At 55.9% G+C, this 20,860-nt stretch overlaps 6 protein-coding genes across 6 annotated transcripts; 3 read left to right on the top strand and 3 right to left on the bottom strand.

Moving 5' to 3' along the window:
• Nucleotides 1-397: 397 nt before the first annotated feature.
• CH63R_02275 (uncharacterized protein) lies at nt 398-1,334 on the bottom strand (the record flags this gene model as incomplete). Its single annotated transcript, XM_018297250.1, has 2 exons — nt 398-770; nt 1,162-1,334. The coding sequence occupies 2 exons, from the start codon at nt 1,332-1,334 to the stop codon at nt 398-400; spliced, it is 546 nt and encodes a 181-aa protein (XP_018162066.1).
• A 1,508-nt stretch (nt 1,335-2,842) lies between these two features.
• On the top strand, nt 2,843-3,967 carry CH63R_02276 (uncharacterized protein; the record flags this gene model as incomplete). Its single annotated transcript, XM_018297251.1, has 1 exon — nt 2,843-3,967. One exon carries the CDS (start codon nt 2,843-2,845, stop codon nt 3,965-3,967), a length of 1,125 nt encoding a protein of 374 aa, XP_018162067.1.
• A 1,344-nt stretch (nt 3,968-5,311) lies between these two features.
• Nucleotides 5,312-5,908, top strand: CH63R_02277 (Ribose 5-phosphate isomerase A; the record flags this gene model as incomplete). The annotated part of the gene is made up of 1 exon (XM_018297252.1): nt 5,312-5,908. One exon carries the CDS (start codon nt 5,312-5,314, stop codon nt 5,906-5,908), a length of 597 nt encoding a protein of 198 aa, XP_018162068.1.
• A 99-nt stretch (nt 5,909-6,007) lies between these two features.
• CH63R_02278 (2OG-Fe(II) oxygenase) lies at nt 6,008-7,056 on the bottom strand (the record flags this gene model as incomplete). The annotated part of the gene is made up of 2 exons (XM_018297253.1): nt 6,008-6,617; nt 6,770-7,056. 2 exons carry the CDS (start codon nt 7,054-7,056, stop codon nt 6,008-6,010), a joined length of 897 nt encoding a protein of 298 aa, XP_018162069.1.
• A 365-nt stretch (nt 7,057-7,421) lies between these two features.
• On the bottom strand, nt 7,422-9,063 carry CH63R_02279 (Protein pbn1; the record flags this gene model as incomplete). The annotated part of the gene is made up of 3 exons (XM_018297254.1): nt 7,422-8,576; nt 8,638-8,698; nt 8,768-9,063. The coding sequence occupies 3 exons, from the start codon at nt 9,061-9,063 to the stop codon at nt 7,422-7,424; spliced, it is 1,512 nt and encodes a 503-aa protein (XP_018162070.1).
• Nucleotides 9,064-9,976: 913 nt separating this feature from the next.
• CH63R_02280 (Tyrosine-protein phosphatase non-receptor type 6) lies at nt 9,977-13,522 on the top strand (the record flags this gene model as incomplete). The annotated part of the gene is made up of 4 exons (XM_018297255.1): nt 9,977-10,231; nt 10,291-10,601; nt 10,657-12,004; nt 12,056-13,522. The coding sequence occupies 4 exons, from the start codon at nt 9,977-9,979 to the stop codon at nt 13,520-13,522; spliced, it is 3,381 nt and encodes a 1,126-aa protein (XP_018162071.1).
• Nucleotides 13,523-20,860: the final 7,338 nt, after the last annotated feature.

Raw genomic sequence — 20,860 nt, forward strand, 5'->3', positions numbered from 1 at the left:
CAACGGGCAGCTCGCAACTATGTTGGTCCTACTCTGCTAGTACTACGGTCTGGGACAGGGGCCGACAAGCCAACGGTCCACCACAGCCTCGAAGTACGACGAGGTTCAAGTGTCTTTTTTTTCTTTCTTCTTCCTTCACGATGTGGATTATCCAGATGGCTACTCACTGAGGCAGGCAATGGGATCGGCGTGATGATGTAGGCAGTGTAGCCAAGATTCAGGCCGGATCTTCACTACTAGGAGCCAATCAACCCACCTATTGACGCCACCAGCCTCACTTCCTCCCTCATCGCCTATCTATCAGATAACATGGATTGGCTGCGTCCTCCACGACTGGTGCCATGTATCAATCATCAAAGTCATGCCCAAGGAGCCCACGTATGGCCGGTGTTTTATTTTAACGATGAGAGGCGCTGCCGAGTGCCAACCGACTGAGAGATGCAGGACAAGGACGCCTCATGTCACCGGAAAACAGGTTACGGGGTCCCACGACTACGTCTCGATGAGCTTCGGGCATGGTGGTCTCCAGTCGCACCCGACGGTCGAGCCCGTCACGGCCACGGCCGTCTGATGTATTCTGCTCTGCTCTGCTCTGTCCTCGTGGGCGACGCTTGCGTGCGGCATTGCCTTCCATTGCTTTGCCAGGAGTTGTCGAGAGCAAGAGGGAAAAGCTTGGCAGGAAGGATGCTTCTCCCGCGTTTTCCATGCCGCGCGCATCGTGCGCCGTCGACGTCTGTGCCTGAACCTGGCGGCAAATGCAGTGGGTATACCTACATTGTGGCATTGTAGTGATTCCGTACGTACAGAGTACATTTCACTCACAGACCGCTTCATGCTGGCCCCACGAGCGACAGTCTGTTTAGCATGGTCCAATAGTTCGTCACAGGGGAAGTCTCCCTCTCGCAACACCGCCTTCAATCAGACGAAGCCGAAAGACATCGGGGGTAGGCGTGGCAAACCAGCATCAGATGTTGTTCGGCTCTTCTATTCCACGCTTTCTTCTTGTTTCGTTTTCTTCCTTCCCCAAACCTTTGCCATGGTCATCTCCCGTCCTAGGATTGCAGGCCCACGGTTCCCTGCCGCCCCTAATTCCCTCCCTTCTGCAACGGATCATCCAAGCTTCGATCAGTCTTCTGTCTCAGGCTGACTTTTTCTATCTACCGGGAGACGACTTCTAGCACGCCAGACCACTTGAGGCCCTGCTGCGCAGAGGCCCAACGATGATGATGACAGGGGGGGTAGAGCTGAGGCAGCAGGGCGGGCAGAGCGAATAGACGCGGGGCAACCCAACCCAACGCCCAGATCGACCGTTGCTGTGTCTGTTGTCGGAGCATGTTGGACGAATGTTCAGTATCCAGAGGCTCACGAACCCGGACACGACACGAAGAAAAGTCATTGCGTGGTCGGGCTTTGTGTAAGACACGGAACACCGAGTGGAATCCCATGCCATTCGTCGCCCGCACTACTCGTGCCAGCGAGTCCTATCCATGGCGTGAACCCGATCAGCTTACTATCTCATTACACCCTAACTCTACTCTTGGGCGACAAGCGGGCGCGTGTCGTCCAACCGACCCGTCCGCCATCGCGGTCCTGTACGGGAGGTGATCCACGTTGTGAGCCGCACCGGTGAAGACGCGCGCGAGAAAGAGAGAGAGAGAGAGAGAGAGAGAGAGAGAGAGAGAGAGAGAGAGAGAGAGAGAGAGAGAGAGAGAGAGAGAGAGAGAGAGAGAGAGAGAGCGGAAATTGCACATCGCACTTTGCAAGACCCTCATAGGGACCAGACCATACACCATCGGCAGACGGGATATGCAGGGAATCCCAGGGGACGCAGGATGATCACCCAGAGAGCGGGTGGTGCACATCATTAGTGGCAGGTTGACTTTGATGCCTACTTGTTGCTAGGGCAGGTCGCACATGTCGTCTGTGGGCTCGCATATGTCTCGTTGGGTCTCAGTCTGAAGCCTATCTTTTCTTTTTCACTCGCGACTTCAACGCCTCCCCCCCCCTTCCAGCCAGTGGCTTGTCTGTTTCCAATACCACGGTCCCGAAAAGAGGCTCTCGCGTGTACGGATGCTATCCATTTTCTTCTTCCTCTGATTGCCACTCGCCAGTCCTCCTAGTGGCCGCTCGGCTCTCCGTTGACAGGGCATTCCTCGCATGGACATTTCACACCGGGCATCAGATACCACCTACCCATCTGTCCAAAGGGCGGGAAAAGCTGAAGCTCCCCTGGCTCCGTTGCTCGGCTTTGTATCTACCGTTTACCTTTCCCTTTCCTATGCTGACCATCTCTGTCTCTCTCTTTGTCTCTCTTTCTCTTCCTTGCTCCCCGGACTCGGTACATCCAGTCCAAGACCAGCATACTTTTGTCCCGTTTGGCATTAATGTCCGTCCGCCTTCGTTTCGCCTCACTTTCCATGCCCCATCCCGCCGCTCCAGAATGCCCAACTCGTAGGTTACCTAGATGTAACGCGATGCGTGAAATGCGCCAAGCAACATGGAGGGACTGCGGGCATGCCACACGTTCGATGTCCGTCTCATGGGACGACGACGGCGACGACAGTGACCCACCACGGTGATGTTGACGCGAGTGTATAAGAAGTCCCCTTGGCCTCGCCTCTCTATCTGTCCCCCCAAAATCAAAACTCTCCCAAGCTATCAAGTTCCAGCTTGTTTCTTGCACATGCTCGTTTCGTTGAACGATAAACCAGAAGCTTCAGCGTTGTCAAAACGCCCCGTACTTCCGACAATGGCCCCCAATCCGCTCTGCCTTGTGTGGCGCGAGCAGATAATAGGTAAAATATCCATCCGTTTGCTTTCTACCGCTTCGAGTAGCTGCACAATGACTTACACGGGTAATCCAGATAACCTCCGCCTGATCTCGGGGCGCAGCGCCCTCATCGACGTCTATACTTCACGCCACCCAAACAAGTCTTACACCATTTACGCCGTCAAGGTCCACCGTGGTAAGCGCCAGGAGATTCTTTCAGCAACAGGCCGTGATCTCGAGGACGCCTTTGAGAATCTGCACACAAAATCTTCGCAGGAGGTGTACCAATTTATCGATGCCAATGGCTTCGCCTTCCCCCGCGGGGTGAAGTCCGTCTCTGGCAGCCACGAGGATGATGAGTCCGACTCTTCCAACAGTGAGGCATCTACCGTCGAAGTATCTGACATACTGTCCGTCTCTGCCGTCTCCGACGACAGTGATGGCGAAAACGGCAGGAGAAGGGCGAAGAAGACCAAAGGCTCCTCCCACCGTAAGACGAAGCGCAAGACGAAGAGACACTCCAAGCACCATGATTCCTCCTCATCTGAGGAAGAAGATATAGACAGCGACTCTGGTCCTGAAATCTCTCTCCGGAGACACCGCGCCGCCGTCGCCCCTATTCCACGTCCATCCTACATTCCCACGCCACCCGGAGTAGTCTCGCACCCTCCCCCTCCTCCTCCGGGCTGGAGAGGCCCCCCGGCCCGCGTCTATCCCCCCGGTGTTGCGGCCGGACCGCCGCAACCTCCACGCCCTAGCTTTCCACCCGGCATGCGCCCGCAACCCTCTCAGGGCCTCGCCGCATCCACCGCGCCCGTAGCTCCAGGCGCTCCCGCGGCGTCGTCCAAACCCGTCCGCCTCATCATTAAGTGGCGCGGCCATGGCGAGAAAAAGGTCATCGAGACCTGCGTGGCGAGCCACCGCGCGCTGCAGCGGACTGCGCTCGCCCATGTGCGGTCCCACTGGCAGACGTTCGAGAACGTGATTCCGCAGGAGATGACACCTGGACGGCTGTGGGGGTTGGGCGCCAAGGTCAGGCGCGTGGCGCTAGGCAAAGACTTATACGCCATCTCAGCGACCGGAGGGGACGACCTGGGCATGTACTTCAAGGCGGAGGACATCCCTAAATTCGAGGTCGAGGTTGATCACGACGGGAGCATCATGCCCCCTCCACCGCACCCCCACTCTCAGCAATGATCTCTGAGCATGAGTATGACGGGCGTTTGATAGAGAGTGGGCCTGTCTTGGTGAGAGAACCCTTGCTGGCCCCGTCCACTATTCGGGAAATAAAAAGTTGGCGCCGTGCGAGGTTCTTGTACGCATACATGCACTTAAGGTTTTGCTCTGCGATTGCTTTTCTGCATACAAGGGGAAGTGGCTTCAAGGTTTGAGAAAGTTGAAGTCTGGGACTTGGCGAGAGCGGCACGGGAGCAAGCATGGGTTTTTGGGGCTTCATAATTTCCTTTTCTTGAGCTGTTTGTTACTGCGGAGGTGTTTTTGGGATCTAGATATTGTGACGCAAGCAGTACCGCAATAGAGGAGCGAACCGCAGATTGAACTATCACTTCTCTTTAACCCAACGAAGCTCTCCTCACGGTTCGAGCTGATTTCTGCCTAGGCTTTGATGACCACAAATCTGATGATGAACAGCGTCATAGAGGGAAGCGGTATACTTCTCGTCACATCACCAGGCTTTCTCTCATGAGAATGTGCAGCACCCAACATGTACGTCTTGCATCAGCAACGTCCAGAGGGCGAGCGGATACAGGGAGCAAAGGATATTCAAGATCGGGGAGCCAACGTTCGATAGCGCTCGCATTGTCCGACCCAGGATATCACCACGGGCGGGCTGGGCCAGGAGGGAACCAGTGGTACACCGAGTGGCGCTGTTATCGGGTAATTCTCTTCATCTAGGGATTGGCGTGTAACGCGACGTGTCCAAGCTGGGGAACGGTCGTGACGCTGTATGTGACGGATTTTGGTTCACAGATACATTTTCCGATACTACCGCTTGGCCTCTTTTCATTACTCAGACGGGTTCGAGTGATAGGGAGGTAAAAGTGAGTTGGGAGTTATTTGCTCGAGAGAAATTGGGTGGAATGTCCAACGCAAACGGGGTTGTTTTTTTTTTTTTTTTTTGTATACAGCATGGTTAACGTTGGGTTCGGAAGACATCGTTATGAGACTAGACTGCGATAGGAACACTAGGTTGTCCGCCTGCGGTTGTTCTACGTGAGATTGGTGGTCGGCGGTGGTCGGCTCTGTTCGGTGTGCGCCACTGCTATCATGTAAGATCCAAGGAATGAAACACATCAGTCGAGGCCCAACTCGGATCTTGTGAGTCACTCGGGGGTTTGATATGAGTCGACAACTGGCGGCATGTGAAAGTTGGAGGTTTGAATGGTTGAGAACTTCGCTACCAGGAATCGGAGAAAGCTTTTCAACAGTCGAGAACATTCTAGGCAGACTGTTTTGTCGGCCAATTCCCACAGAAGCCTCACTGATACACCCGTCCTGATAGAAACCACACATGCCTCTACAATGCCCGAATTCATCTACATCAACGGGTTCCCCGGCGTCGGCAAGCTCACCGTGGCCAACGAGGTCTCGAAGCTCATCCCAGGGAGCAGGGTGTTCCACAACCACTTGGTCATCGACCCCGTCGCCGCGGTGCTCGACCGCGGGTCTCGTGGCTACGACGAGCTTAGAGCGGGTTTTCGTCGACACGCTCTGCACACGATCGCCACGCACCAGGCCCTTCGGGGCACGACCTTCATCTTCACCGATTCGCGCGAATCGAGCGGCGTGGGAAGTGAGGGCGCGAGAGACTACCAGAAGGCGGCCGAGATGAGGGGTGTGCCGTTCATCTCGATCATTCTGCATTGCGGGCTCAGCGAGAACCTTCGCAGACTCGAGAGTAGAAACGACATCAGCGAGCGGGGTACCAAACTGACTGACGGGGGGGTTTTGCGGGCCATTCGCGAGACTGAGGAGATATTCCGTTTCGGAGGGAATTTGGAGAAGGAGGTTGATACCACGGACATGCGGCCCAGCGAGACGGCTCAGATGATCATGCAGCATGTGAGCGCAGTAACAGGCGAAAGGATCGAGATCAAGATCATACACCCATATCCATAACGAGATGCGTCGTTGTTGTAGCGTTCACCTATAGTACAGCATGTTCTCCTCCCTCACAACGATTCCACTTTGAAAGACATGCACAGTTCAGAGGCCAGTCTAGTCTATCCGACCCGTGCTCCAAATATTCAGCCCGACCTTGACGCCTTTCTTGACGGGCAGCCCGGCGTGCCACGTCTCATCATACCCAGCACCGCTTCCATCGGCGCGAAAGTTCTCCCAGAAGACAGCATTTCCAGGCACAGCCTTGAACACAACGCCCTTCCCTTCCTCCTCCCCACCATTCTTCTCGTCCTTCTCCCCGCACTCGACGAACTGACACCACCTATTCCTGACGCCGGGAATCTTCAACAACGGAAACTCGGTTCCGCCGCCGACGAGGCCCTCGCCGCCGCCCTCGCCGGGACGTTCGTCGTCCCCACCGCGGGCGTCGACCCAGACCATCATGCTGCTCACCCGGCCCCAGCCGCCGCGGTTACTGCTCCAGTCGAAGTGGTACGAGTAGTGGCCGCCTTCAAAGTAGCGCTGCGTCCGCAGCCTCTCGACCCAGAGCTCCTCGCGCCAGCCCTGCAGCGCGCGGGCGCGGGCTTCGATGCAGCGGACAGCGTCGGTGCGCGGGACCATGGCAATCTCGGAATCACGGATCGACGTGTCGCGCTGCACGCCGGCGCCGTCGTGAGTGATGGTCGAAGGTTCGAAAAGGGGTTCGCTGGAGGGGTTGCCTGTGAGCATGTGACAGTTTTCATTCATGGGGGACCGGGCACTGAAGAGACAAGCCAAATGTGTGTTGGTGAGGCATGCTCATCACTCAGGTTCGGAAGCGAAAGCGGAAACAACAAAGCGGAAGTGAAGCCGCCGTACCTGATGTCAAGTAGATGCGCCCTCTCCCCGGAGCTGAGAAAACCCTCAATGTACAACACGAGCGGTTCCTTGGAGAAGATGCGCACCGAGTACGCGTCGGGCGGGCACGAGAGGGCGGTGGCGTTGGGGTGCTCTATGGCGAGCAGCGACTCGTTCATCTGCGGCCGGGGCGTGCGGACCATCCGGGCTCGGCCGCCGGCGCCGGCGCCGGAAGGGGAGATGAACCGGGCGACGGGGTCGGCGAAGAAGACGAGGACCGCCACGAGGCCGATGACGTAGGAGATCATGGTGCGTGGAAAGGAATGAGTGGCTGCAACAAGCACGAACAGCACATCCCTCGGGCTGAGATTAGGCCAAGAAGAGCAAAGTACCGATGAGAGACGCTTGAGAGACGATGATGATGATCAGGCGACGTTCACTTAAGAAGAGTCTACTTGTCTTCCTCGCGGCGGCGTCAATTCACTGGAGGGGAGCCCCACCACATTCAGGGCCGTGCAAACCCGGGACGCACTGTGCAGAATATAGGGAAGGGGACAGACGTCCTTTAATTTGAATACCTAGATATGGATAGACAGGTACCTATTCCAAGACGAACAACAACGGATAGTATGCCAAGTAGCTTCAGCTACGAAAGTAAGTGACATACAAACCATTACTGCTTCTTCTTCTCGTCGGGTCCTCCATCATTGCCGTACCCCGCCTTGGAGTAGGTGGCGATGAGCCTCCACAGAACCCACGTGAATCCCACCACGACCGCCGCCGCCGTCCCGACCCGAACCCAATCAGCCTGCCCGGCCTCGAGGACCGGCGCCCGCACAGTGCTTATCAGCCGACCGCCGCCGCCGCCCTCGACCGGCCGCGGGTCGACGTGCCAGAACACTGTCCGTGGTCCGAACAACGCGTCGTAGCCCAGGTTCACTCTCTCAAAGGGGCTGCTCGGAAACTTGGTGCCCTCCTCGGACGAGCAGGCCCAGAACACGGCCGGGTAGGGCACCTCGACGTCCGTGTAGCCCCCGGCCGCCGGTTCGAGGTAGCGCAAGTGCAGTGGCACCTCGGCGGTCCATTCCCCGTCTTTGTCGGCCGCAGGCGGTTTGAGTTCGAGTAGGACGCCCGAGCCCCACGGCTTCGTAGCGTAGGCGGGCGCCTCGAGGTCGACCGGAGAGGTGGAGTAGCGCAGCGCCGTGAGGTTCTTGGATTTCAGGAACAGGTCGTCGGCGAGCTGGTAGCGGTCGGCGAAGACGGCCTTGGGGAGGGTCAGATGCGCATGGACGGCGCAGTAGGTGTCGTCGACGGGCGGCTTGGCCGAGGTGAGGGCGAGCTGCAGCGTCGGATGCAGGCCCGTCGGTTCGAGAAACTTTGCGGAGAAGGAGCTCGGGCGGGAGGGGGCGTCCCCGTGTAGGCGGTGGCGGGCGGGCACATTGAAGTGGACGGGGGACGGCTTCTTGTGCTCGCCGAGGACGGTGAGGCCGCCCGCCATGCCGATCTCGTGGGGCTCGGGCTTCGAGGAGAAGTCCGTGGTGAGGATACCAACTTCGGTGCGATGGTTGGGCATCGAGGCGACGGAGACACGGTGCTTGCCGTAGGGCCATTGGGCCGTAACTTTGAGGGCGTGTGAGATTGTGTCGTAGGAGATGTCGAGGGACGCCGCCGTCTTGAGCTCATCGGCGTGGGATTTGCAGGCCGTGTCTGATGCCGGGCAGAGCCGCTCCGCTACGTACTGTGTGAACGCGGTGAGGTCCTCTAGAGGCTGGTAGTATTGGAGCGCGGCAGAGTGAGAAAAACGGTCATTGGGAAGGCTTGTAAACGACTGGGTGAATCGTCAGCAAAAATTCCGTACAGCAGAATGCGAGACGATGATGGTGCGTTACCTCGGACGACAAGCAGCCGCTGCCACCAAAAGTGTTCCTGAGCGCCTCACATAATCTCGCCCTGCACTCACGTCAACATTCCCGTTTTCACTGAGTTCCAAAAACTAAAGAAGAAGGAAACAAGACTTACCCATCCCATTCCCCTTCCCTCTTCGGCGTATAAAAGAGGTGAAACCCCGGCGATACCCTCGATGTCAAGGGTCCAATGGTGTCGTAGGCCAGAGGACTGACCCATCTGATGTGCAGTTCGTGGCTCTCACCCAGAAGCTGGGACAGCTCGGATGGCAGCTCCTCCAGTGCCAGAGTGATTCTATCCTCCCGGACTGACAAGACTTCAGGGCCCTCGACACCGGCGTTGCTGATATCGAGAGACTCTGGCGGCACTCCGTCGCTGGGCTTGTGGATGAAGGTGATTCGCTGACGCATCTTTGATGTCGGACGCAGCGCAACAGCAGCTTCGGCAACTAATATCCGAACAAGGCAAAAATACGATTGACACTGTGAGAAATATTAATTGCAGACAAGGTAGTGTCCGCGACGGGAGTGGGCTCTTCGATGGCGTGAATGGTGTTGAGGTGATCACAGTGAGTGAGTGAGTGAGCAGCATGTGCTGGGTGGGTTCTGTTGTCTACGATGTCGGACAGCTCATGGCAGAGGACACCTCGCTCGGTATTGAAAGCGTCTAGCTCCGGCTAGAGCTTCAGTGTACTTTAGTGGCTAAGTTCGAGTGCGTAGTGGACTTGCTCAGGAACCTCAGGGACCTCAAGGATCTCATCAACCAGCGACCCGCTCTCCAAAGCTTGAGCCACACCGGCCTATCTTAGATAAGCATCCGCCACAACAAACAAGAAAGCACGTGCCCACTAGAGACGCCAGCTCACACGGTCCACAAGCCTATCCCGCCGTCTTGACCTCATTAGGTCACCGGCGCCTCGACAACGCTAAACCGCTTTAGCTACCGACGTGGGCGCGAAAGTGGGATGGATCATGGGTGAGATGCCGCACCCGCCCTCCGTCCACCGAGACCGACGGAACACTGCCGACGTCTTCCCTCGATTTCCTCTCCCTTTCTCTCAGGTCGAGAGACTCCCCGTTCAAATCGTCCAACGATGCATCAGACGCCGTCCCCGAGACTGCAGTCTTTCTGGCTTCTACATCCCGCCTAGTTTCGTCCTCTCACCGCGACATGCACTCCGTCAACACTCCGTAGCAACGCTATCCCGCGCCCGCATACTTCGCCAGGCCCTTACGATATCCCAATTGTCCCAGTGGATACAACCGACGAGCTTTGCAGTTTCTGAAGGAAGGATCAGCGAAGCAAGGGACATCCGCAGACAACATGGGCGACCATCAGCCGTACGTGACCATCCGGTCGCGACGACCCGCCGATGGGAACAGCGTGAGCAGCGCAGACTCGACTGTAGGTGCCAGGGTCTCGACACACCAGTCGAGAAGAGTACAAGTAAACTCACAAGCTGGTCATGTCCAGTACGGGTCCAGCTCCGGCGATGTGCCGCGAACCGCCACCCACGATATCAGCCGCGTGAGCTATCATGTGAAGCATCTCAACAGCTTCGCGCAGACTCTGGAAGATGTGCGTCGTGCCGGACCATCGGCCAACCCCGCCTCAGCCGCTCGCTAACGGAATCACAGTCCGCAAACCGGGCATTTCCCAATCGCGGGAGATCTTCACAGCGATATAAGAAGGTCCAGGCCTTGCTGCTCCATTGGGGTTGCGACGACCTCTTTGTGCTGCCCGAGCTAGAGGACCTGGAGCGTTGTCTTCGCGAGGATTATGCCTTTGACACGGAAATCTTCCCTATTCCGTCAGAGAACTCACACTTGGAGCTCATGATGCAAGTGGGTAGGTTAATCAAGGACCATGAGGCCCAAGACACTCTCTTTCTAGTCTACTACGGCGGACATGCCAGGATAGACGAGTCCAGGCAGAGCACTTGGTGCGCGTGAGTAGTCGCGACTGTCTCGTAGTGTGGTACATTCGTTCTGATACTACTTTAGAACACGGCATCCCGACTCACCTTGGCTCCAGTGGTCTGCGATCCAGACACTGCTGGAACGTTCGGCGTCCGACGTTCTCATCCTCCTCGACTGCTGCGCCGGCGCCGCAAGCGCAACGTTCCCCAACGGCAACAGCATCACAGAGACCATCTCCGCCTCAAGCTGGGATGCCATCGCCCCAGATCCGGGTCGCTATTCGTTCACCAACGCCCTGATCGAAGTGATGCAGGAATGGCGCCTCCGCGCCTTTTCCGCGGCGATGCTGCACGCCGAAGTCCTTGCCCGCTTGAAGCACCCACGTCCCGTCACCATCAACGGCAAGCTCTTCGAGGCCAGGTCAACTCCTGTTCATTTCATGATGACGTCTAACCACAAGGCGCCGAGCATCGAGTTGTCCCGAGTCCTACCTGCTGAGAAACGGCCGCCCTCGCCTCCGCAGGAAAACCCGGTGTCCGCAGACGGGAGTGAAGCGCCCGAGGGGGTGACCGGCGGGCGAGGGCCCGGTGCCTCCATATCTAGCGAGCCGAACGAAGATACGCCTCACGTCATGATCTCGCTTGCGCTAGAGGATGATCAGCAGCTGGATCTTAACGCATGGGAACAGTGGCTATCGAATTTCCCAGCCTTGGCCAAATATGTCAAGGTTCAGGGCGTGTTCAAAAGTCACTCTACACTTCTCCTGGTTTCCATGCCGGTGATGGTATGGGACCTCCTCCCTGAGGATCATGCCACCTCTTTTGTAGCCTTCATCAGGTCGAACAACCTTATGGCCCACAAGACACAGAAAGAAGCGACCAAAATTGAACTTTCAACAATCAGAGGCTCCCGTGCCGTACCCGACAGCACACAGCCCGACTCTGTATCGATGAATACGTTCTTTTCCGACACCACGTACACCTATTCCCCAACGGAGACGGGTAGTATCATTGGCCAGCAAGTAGCGGGCCCACAATCGTCCTCTCTAGGAGACAACCCAGTCTCAAGGAGGCATACAAATGGACAGGTCACCGTTCCGCAGTCACCTCTAGCGTCGCCATCCTCATCGCCGTTTGGCGACAGCTCCGAGTCGATGCACTCTGCGAATTCTCTAGTTTCGCTGGAAACACTCCAGCGCCAAATTGCTTCATCCTCTCAAGCCCCATCTGAGGCGTCGATCTCAAGGACGATGATACCCATTCAGCAGAGGAGTGCCCGTAGGACTATCTTCCATGACATACCCGAGCCACCCAGATTCTCGCAGCATGTCGAGACACTACTCCAACAGTACTACCGGCAGGAGTCTCTTCCCAACGACGACCAGAAGAACTTTGTTGCCTCGAATTTGGGTATAGAAATACGGCATGTTGACGTAAGTGGTGTGAAGATTCAGGTTGGGAGAAGGTGTCGCTGACCCTCACAGGCCTGGTTTCATCATCGGCGACAAAGGGACATTGTCTCACAGCAATTCCAGAAGCTCAGGGTGAACGACCCAGCACCAGGAATAGCACGAGGGGTCCAGATGTTACTGCCGCATCATCTAAACAGAATCATTGAGGTCCTGCCTCCCAACAGGACACTATTGATTGACCTCAGAGCGCCAAGTGACTACGAAAAATCTCACATAAGAGGCGCCATCAATTTCCGTGCCCCCCTGAGCTTCGTCCAAGAAACCTCATTTGACATGATCGAGCGCGCCTTCTCGGATCACGAAAGCAGGCAAAAGTTTGGTGAATGGCAGTCGACAGCATGCATGGTGTTCTATGCACGGGCTGCGGACTTCCCATGGGAATGCCCAGTGGCCGACGTGCTATACAGCAAATTCAAGAGCTGGGGCTGGACCGGCCGTTGCTTCGTCCTGAAGGGCCACTACAAGGAGTTCAGTGTGTCCTACAGTGAATCCATCGCTGGGTCCAAGGTAGCAGACGAGGCTAGGACACACGCTGAAACCCTCCTACGAGACAGCAACCAGACATGGACGGCTTCGGAGGATGGTGACGCGGCGAGAGGAGCCCAGTACCAAGAGCTGTTGAATCAGATCGACAGCGAGAGTAGAGTTAACTCGTCATCGAGCCCCAAACCGTCGACCAGCTCGGACCGCGGGGTAGCCATGAATCAGCATGAACGAGACCTTGAAGCCGAATTCCGGTGTCGCGTCCCAGACCTTTACCGCAAAGCCATGGAAGTCCAGGGCGGCAGCAGCAGCAGCCGTAGGGCCGCTCCCGGTATGTCACACGTCGCCCCTGTCGCCGGAGGCGAGACAGCAACAGCGGCACCAGAAGAAGCAACGTCAGGACAAACGAAAGCAGCGAGATTGGACGGCTCACCGACGGGAAACTTTGCTGGACGTGGGGATGGCGGAGACAGAGGCGGAGGTGGCGACAAGGACAGCACCATAACCTTTGGTCTTGACACAAAGGCGCCGCTTGTTGACTATCTCGACAGAGGCCTCTCTCACATCCGACAAGGGAGACCATCCGACGCATCTGTTGCTGCTTCTACCACCGCCTCCCCTGACAAGACAAACACAAACACCACCACCACCACCAACACTCCCACAGCAGGATTGTCGAAACTTGCCGCCGAGTGCTGCCACGCCGCCTACTTCGACTCGAGCGCGGCCGTCTCGACGCCTTCGGACGACTCGTATGTCAAGATCAGCAGGAGGGATGCGCAGCAGGCGGGCGATCACCCTTCCATGCCCTCCTCCCCGTCATCCTCCCCCCCGGTCCCGGGCCAGGGCCATCACCACCGCCAGGGTCACCACGGCGGACTCGGAGAAAAAGACGGGACGACGGACGTTGTCACTGTCGGTGGTGGTCCGTCCGGGGATGAAACGCCCAAAAGGGGCCGGAGCGGTTTCCTCAGCAAGGTTCTGCGACGAGCATAAATTTGAAGGAGAGTTACCTGTGATGTGGTGGTGCCTGATCCAATGAGCAACATGGAGCTTGCCTGAAGGTGATGTGATGGCCTTGGCGTTCGTCTCGATGGTGCCTCGTTGTTCTTGGTGTTCTGACTTGGTTGTCTCTCTTGTCAAGACGTCCCATCGGTGAAGGGGGGGTGGGGTGGGGTGGGAAGAGGGCAAACGCAATCACGACCGACTTCCCAGCACCACATTCTTCTTCACTTGATGTTTTGGGATCAGGGGCAGCATTTCACAAACACCGGCATACTTTCGGTTTGACCTGATCTGGTCGTGTATGTACGATGTAGGTTCAGCGTTCCTGTCCGAGTTTTGAATGACACGGCGATTCAAACCAAAGGTTACTGGAAGGGGAGGGTGGTGGTGGTAAACATCGGTGATGTTCGGAGAACGGAAGCGTGCCCGCGCCATACTGTTTCTTGTCAAACACCGACCAAATCGGGAAAGGATATCGCGCATGGTATACAGGCATGGCATCTGCTGTACTTTCTCTGTCTCTTTCACGTTCCCATATTTCCCTTTCGCCCTCGCCCACTTCCCCATCCAAAGGCTCGATCCCGCCCGCCCGTCCAGTAGTCGCGTCTTTCCGTACATACCCCTATCTTATCTGCTCTTTACCGGGTGTGTCGTGGAGAGAAGACTTGCATATTTGTTTAGAGATATAGGTGAGAACAACGCTCTTGCTTGTCCTTTGCCTAAGGGGTGACTGGGGGGGGGGGGGGGGGGATCCAAGGACACTCACATCCCAGGGGGCTGTTGCATGGATGGGCTAGAGTCAAAATGGTGATGGGGCGGAGAAGGTTAATGGAGGAGAGAGGGTAATCCCTCCAAATCTACCTCTTGATGTCTTTTCAGATGTTTCTGTTGAAAGGGCGGGAGGATCGCTTATCAGGGCGCATCCCATCAAACCCGTCAAATCCCGTGGGAGCAGGGACTCGCCAGGCAGCAGGTAGTCCGTTCGTCTCGAGCGAGGCATGTCAAGGAGAATACAAATATCTTTTTTTGACGTTTTGGATTTTCGCATGCTTCCCCCCGTCCTATTTCCTGTCCCCATCTGCAACTTTCTCCATCTCCGCCCCATGAACCCGGAAGCTCGGGTATCGCGTCATCCATCCCGATCAGCGTTATGCTTTGTTCCTGAGAGGCACACGCTCAGCATGTTGACGACAAGAAAATGAGAGAGAGAGAGAGAGGGGGGGGTACACGTTGTAGTGAAGAAGGCCCGCAGACGGACGGACAGACGCAAACACAGACAGGCACATCCTCTCGTGCTTGAATCCGGCATATCCATACTTTGTTCTCTCTATGATTTGTCAAAGGGCGGGCGAATCGTATCTTGCACTTGTCGAGGGGTTTCCTGGGTTGCGGCAGTCAAGATGGCCGCTCATCAGATTCGTGGACCGTGAGTGATGGGTGTTTCTTCCGTACTGCCGATACTTGCTATTTCCCCCTTTCTTTCTGCACTAGGGTTGTGACGTGGGCCTCGCTCGTCTTGGTTCAATATGAGCTGAACGAGTGAGGTACGGTGAACGAAGAACAAGAACAATTTTCGGACTGTTGTGGTTGTTTCTGTTGTTGTTTTACCCGTCGTCATTCACAGCTGTTTGAGGTTCTGGGTGTGACTGATCCGAAGGGGCACACACGTAGGTTTGATTTCATCCATCTCGACGGAGAGCGGAAGCAGCCACGACCACATCAGTCCCACAATCGGCCGAGCAGCACACACAACAGTCCGGCGAGGGAGGGCGGACACGGTGGTGGTGCCTGGTCCATGTTGCAGCAAACATGTGTTATAGTGTGTACCGACGAGGAGTAGTATGGCCGTCTGTTTGGACCCCATCCATATGGCATACACCGCATAGTGAAAGCAGTGCAGGATACTTCCTAGCGCCGTTTCGCGGGTAGCAGCGCATGGCAAAGACGAACGTCTGGGGGCCCGCTGGGTCGCAGGATCAGCGCCCGTGTATCTGGTGCCCTTCCTAAGTTCTCGTCGGGCCTTGTCAAGGGAAAGCCTCGACGGACCAATCCGAGGCGCGGTAAGACGAAGAACGATGGCCTTAGGACCGAACAAAGAATGACAAATTACTCTGGCTGGGTGTCAAAAACGTCCAGAGTTGACACAATACAGTCTACTGGGGGGGGGGGTGTTATTCAAGCAGAAAACCGGCTTCTTGGCTGATCCGTTCTGTGACAAGCTTCACCTAATGAATTTAAATTAAAAAATAAAAAAAAGACCTCGCAACTGTCATCCAGAACAGCAAACAGAGACTGATGTTTCCTTTTTCTCACGACTGGTTCGGAGGGTGGCGCAGTGCGTGTCATCCAACGGCTGCTGTCAAAAGAGAACCGATGAGATGCGACTGGCTGGCAGATGTGACAATGTCGGGGCCCTCCCCTCCCCACCTCCTCACCCCCCTGGATGCCAAATTCTGAATGGGATGGTGGTAGTCTGGTGGGTGGTGGGTGATGGGTGATGGGGCCCGGACAAGCAGGCGAGATCCTGAACATGTAGGTTACCAAACTATCCCATTTTTGAAGAGGGAAAAAGAAACAAAAGACTCGATCCCTGCTGACGACGGAGGAGGGGGAGGGTGAGAGCCCCGCGAAAGTACCCGAGTATCGACAGACAGTGGTTTGACAGCGGGTCATGGGTATGCACGACATAAACATGCGTAAGGTGAATGCAAAGGGGAATGAAACAGCGACAGATCGGAAGACGAGCAGCTCGATGGGAGAGAAGAAACCACAACATTGCCAGCCCGTCAGACGACTTTGAAGAAGCAGGGGGGAAAAGGAGAGGGAAACCCCCCATGTGGTGGTATCCGTAGAAAAGCCAAAGGCGTACGTTGCCCGCAACGAACGCCTTGCCCGATCTAATCTCTCACCCAAATAGGTTTGTTTTGTCTTCTTCCGGTACGTGTTCCAAAAGGCTGTGTCGTCGAAAGGTCGTGGCGGCGTGGTGTCGTCTTGGTCCGACCTACGAATACTTCGTACACTGCTCTGTACGGAGTATCCATATCTACAATGTATACAGTTTCCGTGAAAGAACAGCTCGACTTGCGATTCGCTCGCCAGCAATCATGACAGGTACTGGGGGTCTTTCCCCCCTGACTTGCCGGGGGTGGGAAGAGGAGTCTGGAGAGCTCCCAATCCAAATGAGGGTTTTTAGTTACGATTTGACAGGACGCTTGGACCATGTTAAGGCTGGGTGGGCGGCTCCAGCAGTGAGTACAAGGGGTTTGAATGATGACGAGAACCTACACTGATTAATTACTGGTGTTGTATCCATACTTTGTACATGTATTCGTAGTGGGTATTCGTGTGCATGCGTGGAGCGTAGGTAGGGTCTAGGAGTCGTCGGGACTCGGCAGGGATTATTTGATGAGCATCGTCTTACTATACGAATACACCACTGCGAATGGTCCTGTTCCCTCCCCTCCGAGTCCCGAGGGTTCCCGGCGTCGTCGTTATCCTCCTCCTCCTCCTCCCTCTCTTCGTCAATCGGCTAGCCCTTCAGATCAAGGCAGACAAAGGTGGAGAACAACCATCCATACAATGGTATTGTGCACCGGTCGGACGTATCTATACCTGTTCCGTTTCAGATGTCCGGAAGCAACGCTGAACCACTGCCAATTTGTGCACGACTCCCGGCATCCGCGAGAGAGGAGGTTTACTTGCTAGCCGTCAAGTCATTGACGAGGGGATCCCGGATGGATGGTGCTGCTGCTGCTGCTGACAGGCCTTCGTACTTCGGCTCGGCCTCAGGGGCCGGGAAGCCAATTGTGCGAGCCCAGTCCATCCCTGCCCGTCACGCCAGTCTTGCGTCCGGCCTTGTGAGAGTTGCTGGCCGATCCTTGAATTCGACGGGGGGCAAGGGGGGCTTGGTGGTGTCGGCAGAAGCCAAACCTCCTACGAGTAGCCACTTTGCCTTGCCACCCCACCCCAATCGTCGTGGTCCGATCCATCAGCGTTGGATCTGGTGGTCCCTTGGTGGCTGTCAAACTTGACAGACGATCCCCTTAGCAATTTTCGTGCCGGTGGGGAAGAACGAACTGACTGAGAGTCGTCGAGTCAATATGGTTCCTCCACACCGTGACACCCTTGAAGCCTCTCGCCTGCGTCTGGCAATGAACGAGATAACCCCGTGCCCGAGAGGAAATGACTTCATAATGAGGCCAGATATCTCGTCAATCCGCCCTTCCATACGCCCCTGGTGGAGATTTTAATATCTACCGCTTTCCAATAGTCTAGCCGCGATCCCCTTCGGTTTGCAACGCCCGTCGGCATCTTAACCTAGGGTCTGAATTCATTTGGTGCCTGTGTGCCATGTGCATATGCACGCACTGTCGGCAGTCCTGGAGAAAGGAGGAAAAAACTTGTGAAATAGGAAAATTACCCAACTGACCGACTTCAAGACACCTGTTCCGTTGGAGCCGCCGAAGTAACACCCAGGTGACCCTGAAAGCTCGGAAATGCCTCTCGTGTCGAGACGAAATAGGAGCCGCAAACAGTCCACAACGCCTGCTACCGCTCCTTGAATTTCTTGGTGGGTGAGCCATGTCCCAAGTCACATCCTGGCTGGCTCGATGCCACCGTCCCATACTCTTGTGTAAGTACGTCCGTCCTTGTGACGCTAAAGCTGACCGTTGTTGCTACCCTGAAAGTTGACGCTTGACATGCGGAGCAGGAAGCGCCTGCATCAACTGACGTTGCCGACAGCGCGATGTTGCCGCACTCAACTGACTACCCACACGAGCGAGTGCACGCCTAGACGTACGTGTAACTGCCGTTTGGTGGGCCTCTGCATAGCCATTTGATATGTCCGTGTCACTTCCAGGACATAGTAGAGCAAGGCCGACGGTACATGTTGTTTTCAGCACGGCCGCCCCAAGCGGCTGTGTTACTCAATAAGGAGCAGCTTGCGCAACGCGATACACGGGGCCGTGACCAGGGTCACTACCGCCCACCCAAAGATCCGATCTGGACGTTGCAGAGAGGGGAGAACACCGTCACGGCCTTCGCTCGCGGTGTACAAGCCATGGCAGCCGTCGTAAAGTGTCCACTGGATTCCAGCCCAATGGAATTGTTGGACAACATGGTTTGTCTTCATTGCATGTAGGGCGTCCAACCCGGAACAGGCCTCATTTGGAAGATTGCAGCTCGTACGACATCCCACGCATCGTCGAAGGCTCCTGTCAATGGCCTGCCGTACGGCGATTCCCCGATGTACGGTGCTTTGGCACCGCTCCGTGTCCAACATGAAAACTCAAAGGCTGGGCGGTCCTGCAGTCAATGTTCACAAGAGTGTTTCGTGTGGGCGTCAGTTTTCATTGATATTGAAAGCAGAAAGTACCCTTTTCAATAGGTGTGAGGTTGGAGTTGCGAGTACTCCTTCCCAGGGTGGGGCGGTGTGCTTCAACGCTGGAGAGAAGCAGGAGTCGTCAGAGGGCAGTCGACTAGAACCTTGGGATCGCGCGAAGAAGGGGGACGACAGTCTGGCCATGTCTGTCGATGTCATGTATAAACCCTGCGGGGCATCGGGGCAAGGTCCGCACCCAACCGCAAAGCAAGCTTGCCTGTGTCTGCTGTGGACCATGCCAGGTCTCGGTACGTCTGGCTGCACCAAACTCCGAGGTAACTTGCGAAAAGCAACAAATCGCTCTTGGTCACCGACTCCTTGGGGTTGCTCGAGATCCACCTAGTGGTGCCACGGGAGAAGCCATGCTCGCGAGATGGCAAGTCGGCTAGAATTCAAAACTGTCTAGCTGTTGCTTAGAACCGCCAGCCCTCACTCAACCCGGTTATGTGGTAAGGAGATAGACGGCAACCAGCATATTCCAAATGTCATGTAGTTGGGGTCGGTTTGATGGCCACTGGCATAGCTTATTTAACACCAGGAAGACCTGGCAATGCGAATGGATAGGCACGGGTAGCTCCGCCATGTTCCGCAGTTTTGCCCACAGAGCTATGCGGACTGTTAGGCCTTGGGAACACCGACGGCTAGTACAGACTCTATGTTATGTATGCGATCTGCTGCTAGACGACCGCACACGACACGAGTCTCCGTAGTACGACGGCATGCTTGTGATGTATGTCACCCGTCCATTCGAGTGGTCGCTGATGTAAAGATCCGTCTGATGAGTTGCAACGCCAGGCTGGGGGAAGTTGGCGGAAGGCAGTATCTCTTTTATCGTAAGCACTAGGCACTAACACCTCCTTTGCCGATGCGTGTAGTGAAAGCAAGGGACCAGAATCACCAGAGTGACCCAAGAAGAGTATGGCCGCTCAATATGAATGAATGAGAGGGCCACCAGGATCATGACTTGAGGTAGTGGAAGGCCCCAAGGCGGTGCGGCTCACCTGCATTTTGACGGGCGATGTGTTGGTAGGTTGGATGTAGGGTTGTTATTCGCAAGGTCTGAACCCTACAAACCAACCATTGATTCTGCCGCGATTCCTGGATCGGGAACGTTGAACGGTGGCCGACCTCCCCACGGCAAGGTGTACTGGATACGGCGCCGGGGCTACAAATGACCAAATCCCCGGAATCGATAGCCTCGCCCACGGCAGGGCAGCCCACTCGTTTGAACACCCTGGGGTTTGACAGGGCCAAGGGTGGCAGAATTTCTCCCGCTGGAGCTTCCGCTGCCCTCTCCCCTGCCCTTGAGCTTCGCCTGTAGTTACGTTGCACAGGTTCGTATGAACGGCCACCTTTTCCAATCATTTCAAATGATAACTGAGCCCATGTTCGAGCATTTGTCCCCTAACCCGATGCCCTTCGGTATGCTTCGGTAGTGACGCAGAGCCGGATCAGAGTCGAATCGAAACGTGGGGCAGGAAGAGATTATTGGGGCTCTGTGGGACGGATACAGGACCAAGGAGTGTTTGACAGGGCCCCTGTTGGCGGGCTCTGCCGTCTCATTAACGGAATGTCATTCCCTTGTCGTTCCCCTGGTCACGACCAGGGGACCCATTTAGACGGAAACCCTCACGACGGGTTATCTTTGCTTAGTTTGGTCATTTTTGCGAATATGATCCTTGCTCATGCGGTCGAGTGGATCAATCCAGCGATCTGGCAGGCCGGACAAGCCTGGCTTTTCGTCGAGAAAGCAAGTCTCGTTTCTTTTTCCCATACATCGTGGAGCTGTCAAACGTACGATGCCCATGTGTTGGTACGCGATAAACCTGGAGTCCGATCTCCACCTCGGCGATCCTTTTCGTGATCTTCTTGTGATGTAGACCGGACATGCCGCCCAACAGGCTGATACGACTCGACATTGCGTACTGTTGACGTGGAACGATGAA

Source organism: Colletotrichum higginsianum, chromosome 2 (genome assembly GCF_001672515.1).
Source record: "Colletotrichum higginsianum IMI 349063 chromosome 2, whole genome shotgun sequence".
Classification (NCBI taxonomy): domain Eukaryota; kingdom Fungi; phylum Ascomycota; class Sordariomycetes; order Glomerellales; family Glomerellaceae; genus Colletotrichum; species Colletotrichum higginsianum.